Source organism: Girardinichthys multiradiatus, chromosome X (assembly GCF_021462225.1).
Source record: "Girardinichthys multiradiatus isolate DD_20200921_A chromosome X, DD_fGirMul_XY1, whole genome shotgun sequence".
In the NCBI taxonomy this organism is placed as follows: Eukaryota; Metazoa; Chordata; class Actinopteri; order Cyprinodontiformes; family Goodeidae; genus Girardinichthys; species Girardinichthys multiradiatus.
In genome coordinates this window covers 31148914-31154913 of record NC_061817.1, presented here as the reverse complement: position 1 = coordinate 31154913, position 6000 = coordinate 31148914, and the positions used below count along the sequence as shown (strand labels likewise).

The following is a 6000-nucleotide window of genomic DNA, read 5'->3' as shown; positions in this document are numbered from 1 at the left end:
CTGATCAAATTAAGCCATTTTCCATTATTAATATCTATGTGCAATATACTTTGGGTAGTATAATGGTGTAAAGTCATTGGCATTCATTTAATGTTGGATCCACCCATCATCTAAACGCAGCTTTTGCCTATCTCCAGCGGTCATTGGGCAAGAGGTGGGGTACACCCGGGATTAATCACCAGGCCATCACATGGCAACATAGAGAAAACACAGCATAAACAACCATGCACATACACACTCATACCTAAGTTATGTTTTTGGACTGTGAGAGAAGGTCGGAGTACCCGGAGACTAAAAAAAACAAAACATTCAGTGGTTGGCCAGAATATAAGGTTTAACTGAACAGCAAAATAGGATATTTTCTCTACAGAGGTAAAACTAATAAGAACAGAGATTGATGGCTTCAGGTTTGAAGCGTATCTGTTGGATTTTTCTGCCTTTTTGGTTAGGTCATTGTGTCTGAGGTGGAAGCACAGATGAACAATTGGTGCCAATTTATCCCAGAGGGCTCCCAAAGAGTAGCAGATCTGGTCTTGCAGCTGCACCATGACGACCGCTGTCACGGCTGGGATCTGTCTTCCGCCGCATGAGGCTCATTTTGTTCCTCTCGTCCTCCTGTATCTCTCTCCCCTGTCTCTAAATTACTGAAACTGATGCTGTGTTCCACTTTTGTGTTTAAGGTTCATTTTTAGGTGGAGTTTTCATGGCACCTCGGGGCATCACATAAAGAGATGAAAGGAAGGTGGCTCAGTGGAAGAAATTTAAATGCCCCCAGCCCCCCCCCCCCCCCCCCCCCCCTCTTCAGTTCTCTCGACTGTTCTGTTTTCTGAGTTTGTACACAGATGGTTCGGAGGATAGATCATAGCACACCAACATATTGTGCTCCTGTTTATTTGTAACAGCAAAGGCACTGCTATATAACAATTTTGACATTTTTTTGTTTTATTTTTCCCATTGTGCCTCAGATGTCTTTCTGTCACATGCTGTACCCTGGCTCAGTATAATTAATATAATAACTGAACCCCCGTCTTTGTAATGCACCCATGCCCAAAGACTTTCTGTGTGCTAGAAGCAAACTTTGATGTCAAGCTTTGGTGAAATAATGCAAAGAAAAAGCAAAAATAATAGAAGTAAGGAATATTAGCATGTTCCTTACATGGAAATGTATCAGTCACCTCCTTTTCTTCATGATATAAATAGATGCCGCAACTTGTCACAATAGTGTGTTATATAAGGAAGTAGCCATTTATACTTTTACTTCAGACACATGAATTCAAAGGTAACAATCACCGATTTCTAACAATTTTAAGTGCTGTTATTACTATGTAAGGATGTACAGGCACATGCTGTATTCACTTCTTCAGCGAAATGGAATGGTGAGACGAATCTGTTTGTCGGATAAAACGTCCCAAGTAGTCCATCGATTTGGATGTTTTTTGTGTGCCTCAGTCACACCAAAACGACTGTGGAAAGGTCTTGATGCTTTTCATATTTATCTGTGTGGTTGATATAATGCATTGCAAATGTATTTATACCACTTGCACTTATAACCAGAAACTTTTATGTCTTTTATTGGGATTTTATGTGATAGATCAACACAAAATAAAGGGTTTACCAAAACATTTACAAATAAAGTTCAGAAACGTCTGCTATGGGTTTGAGTTTAGTCAAATGGTAATGTGCCCTCCCTGCCTTGGTCCTTCTGACTTGTGGCTGCTGCCTGCTCTGCGTGTTGGGGGCTCTGGTGGATCTCCCCTGCTTGGTGCTGGGTGGTCTTACTGCCGGGGTTGGTGAGGGCCAAGGGCCAACGGGAGTACTAGGTCTTTGGCTTGGAATGCATAGCTTGATATGATGGTGCTGCTGGGTCGGGGGTTGGGGGGTCTGGGTGCACTACACCCTGTAGCCTTGGGGCTGCTGCTTCTCTCTCTGTTTGCCTAGGTCTGATGCAGCCTTCCAGAGCTGAGTCCACCTGTCCTGTGCACCTAAGGGTGACAATCTTGCTCACATACACCTACTGATCACAAACACAGTTAACTGACACACAGTCCAAATGGTTGAAGGTCATGCCTGAAATGATGTGACAGGACACGTGATAAAAGAAGTACCTGTTTGACAACTTGGTCTTGGCATTACACGATATCCCAATGAAATACATTGGAGCTTGTCGTTTTAATTTGACACCACGTGAAATGTCTAAGAGATGTGAATACCTCTGCTGTATGAGGTCAGTTCAGGTGTTAATAATAATATATAGAGGACGCACAGCAAATTTAAATAGCGTAGCTTTGACATAAATAAAAGTGGCAGTTTTTGTATAAAAATCTGCCTATGGCACAATGAATCAAGAACCCCATAAAACTATGTTGATAGCAAATTCGTTTGAAGTCTATATTTGGTTTCAAAATAAAATGCCCGCTCTTATTACTCTGTGAAATAAATCTTAGCTGAGTTGTAAAAAAAAATCCGCCAATCGTGCCCCTCAGACGCATGGAGAGGCGTGTCTCGGACTGCGCTTAAAATTAAGTCTATGCGTTTCTGAAAAGCAGAGTTCGCTTGGATTCTGAACCTAGCTGGATCCTTTATCATATAAAGGAGTCATTTTTGTGTTTTTAAAAACAGGTTATAGATTTGAGGTTTACACAACGACGTTGTGCTGATCTGAATCTTTTTTGGTACCTGGAGAACGAATTTGTGCCACACTGGAGCTTTTTGGTGCGCGCAAGGCGATCCACGGGGCAGTATAGAGAGGAGATTCAGCCTTTTCCTGAACGTATGTCCTCACATGACCTGAATACAAATATAGCATAAGCAGGTGGTGCATGAGTTGCATCAGTCTCTAATTTACCCGATAGGCGTGTGGTTAGTGTGGAGAGTCACCTCGGAGCAGCAGCAGTGCGCACTCTTCCATCTGACGTGGATCTGCTCCCTGCCGGTGTTTTGCATAGCTAAACCATTAATATCCTGTCCACTGGCCTTAGTTTGAAGAGCAAAAACTTTTTATTTCTGTATTTTTTTTTAGTTTTTTTGTTGCATTGACTCTCCGATCCAATAATGATGACTGAGAACAATGAGATGGAGGGCGACTCGCAGCTCCAGCGCTCCTCAAACAACATGCCCATCCAGCCGATGACATCCAAGGCAAGTACTTTGGACTGTTCTTATGCAAATTCTTCCCAAACTTACTATTCAGATGTGTCTTCTTGCAATTTAAAAGGATAGACACTTAAATTCAGTCAAAACTTTGCAAACTGTTCCCTCCACAATCCGAGAGAAATTGGCTGAATGGTCATATTTGTTATTTAGCGGGTTTTTATAATGTTCCACCCCTATTATTTTAGATTATGTGATGGCGGTGACATTTCACAAATGCAGTTGTATTCCAATGACTGCGTCACTAGGTGTAATCTCCTACGTAACGTCTGATGTCACTTTCTCTCCTGTCTCTTCAATAAACACACACACAAACACACAAAGAGACAAGCGGATCAAGTTTATCCAATTACGTGCATTTGATTTTCTACTCCAGTTACAAATAGTTGAAGATAAATTGCCACTCTGAATGAGTTTGCCTGTGCATTGTTTGTTTTTTTTGCAGATTAATTTTCCAATCCACAATGCTGCTCTCACTCAATAGTGTTGCCTTTTAGAATTTACAGAGCAATAAGCATGAGTTAAAAGCTTTATAAGAGCGGATTTTGACTTGAATAAGCAGCAGTAGGTCATTTCTTCCTGTATTCAGTCTACCTGTCAGGAGCCTGAAATTATTGACTCAACTGTATAAACAAAGATGTCAGGCAAGAGGAGCTGTGAAAGCTTTCTCCTTGTCTGCTTTTTAATGGCAGAACACTGGGTGATAAGTTTGCTTCATGCACAACTTTCCCTTGGGTGGAGTCCTTGTCTCCACCTCATGCCTCTTTTTGATGCCCACGCATCAACACTGCAGGCTTCACTTTTGAAGCAAAGTGACACTCCGGAGCGACGCAGTCAGATCCTCCACTGCATGCTCTGTGCCGCATCTAAATATTTGATGTCTTCCATGAGAAGCTGACATTGCTGCCAGCTAACTGAGCTCACTCTAGGGTGACCCACTCAGGATCCACACTCCTCTCCAGCTGAGACCAAAGAAAATCAGCAGTGTTTCGGCTGCAGGCAGGACCGATTGATGTTCACATGAATTGTAGGCTTGCTTTGCATTAACTACATTAAATCTTTTACAACAAAGTTATCAATTATGTTAAGGGCACCCATTCTTCTCATTGATTAACATTGCCTTGTCTGAATTGCAGCGCTTTTTTTGAAATTCACTTCAGTTCAGTTTACAGTGTGAAAGAAGTATTTGCCTCCTTACAGATTTTTTCTGTTTTTCCTATTTGACGAACTTACACGTATCAGATCATCAAGCAAATATAAGTTTCAGATAAAGATAACCTGAATAAATACAAAATTAGCCTTTTAAATAAATGTATTACAATCTATCCAATTTAACCTGGACCTATGTGACAAAGTAATCAACCCTTTGTTTAACCATGAATGGTTAAACATGTGGTTAACCACATTTTTTGGAAAGCTGAGTTCAATTTTACTATCCACACCCAGGCCTAATTACTGTCCGATCTGTAAAATCAAGAAATCCCAAAATAGAAGCTATCTGACAACAGGTTTTGGAGTGGCCTAGTCAAAGTCTGGATTTAAATCCAACAGAGATGCTGTTGCATGATCTTGAATGGGCAGGTGATGCTCGAAAGCCCTCCAGTGTGTTGGAATTAAAACAATTCTGGGCCGAAATTCCTTCACACTGATATAAAAGATTCCTTAGCAGTTATTGGAAATGCTTGACAGCAGTTACTACCAAGGGTAGTAGCTAAACTCACAGAGTTGAGTTAGTTTGGTTGTTTTTTGTTGCTTAATAAATGACACCATTATTTAACTGATTCACTGAATTTTGGATTTACCCAGGTTATCTTGGTCTGCTATTAAAATTTGCTTGATGATCTGAACCACTTAAGTATGACAAAAAAGCAAAAACAAAAGGAATCTGTGAGGTGACAAATGCTTTTAGCTGCACTTTATATATTGTAGTAACATCTCATAACAAATGTCATCTCAAGGTACTGACTAATACAAACAGGTCCATTCCATATCTAGTTATGCAAACAGTACCATTAAAATCGATCTAATTCATTAGAATATATTAAGGTCAAGTAGACAGATTCAGCTACTTACCACCCCATTCCATCATAATTTTAAAATATCAGATCTACATGATCATATCATGTCAACTGGATATCTAAAACAGCTCAGCTGATTGCATGAAGTCATTCATACTGCAGTAGTCCCTCATTCTGACTAGGCATGCAGTGACAGTGTGAAGAAACGACTTGTTTTAACGGGAAAAAATCTCCAGCAGAATCCGTCTCATTATTTGTGTTTTTTTCTCCCAAAACCAGTTCCAGTGCCAAACTGGTGCCGGTGCTGGAGTTGGTGCTAGTGCTTGAGTAGCGTCAGCTCCTTCTATTTCTATCACTGAAAACTTTGGCTCTGGGACTGGTAACCTGGTGCTGTCTTGGCTCCATATTTGGCTAGGACTAGAGAAAAGAACATCAGCAGCTAGGGGTGGACTCATGGCCATAAAAAATTTAAATATTATGGCCGCTGTCAGAAAGGGCTCTGAGTAACCCAAATGCAGACAGGCAGGTGAGAGCAGATCAGTGACTTGAATGGATTTAAAAACAAAAATGACATGGCAAAAAGTATTCTCCAGCGAGGAGCAAACATAACAGAACATATGAAGAGCATGGCACAAGTTAGAACAAGGAGACTAATTGGCATGAAACAGGTGGACTAAATGAGGTTGATAATGGTGGCAGTGGCAGAGCGGAAACAAAATATGATTGGAATTAAACAGAGATACAAAGACACAATAAAACCGATGGAAAATTATTGCAGAAGCAACAGAACTAAAATGCACCACAAACAGAATAAATAAGAAACCAAACCAAA

The 6000-nt window shown here is 40.7% G+C and overlaps 1 protein-coding gene across 3 annotated transcripts in view; it reads left to right on the top strand.

Moving 5' to 3' along the window:
• The first annotated feature begins 2528 nt into the window (after window positions 1–2528).
• Window positions 2529–6000, top strand: part of LOC124862465 (SH3 and cysteine-rich domain-containing protein 2-like) — a 41153-nt gene continuing 37681 nt past the window's right edge. The window contains exon 1 of one of the 3 annotated variants that reach the window (XM_047356410.1): window positions 2529–3138. In XM_047356410.1, the coding sequence (XP_047212366.1) occupies window positions 3052–3138 (87 nt within the window). In that variant the 5' untranslated portion in view covers window positions 2529–3051. The remainder of the gene's footprint in view (window positions 3139–6000) is intronic. The other 2 variants (XM_047356411.1, XM_047356409.1) reach the window with 2 other exon arrangements.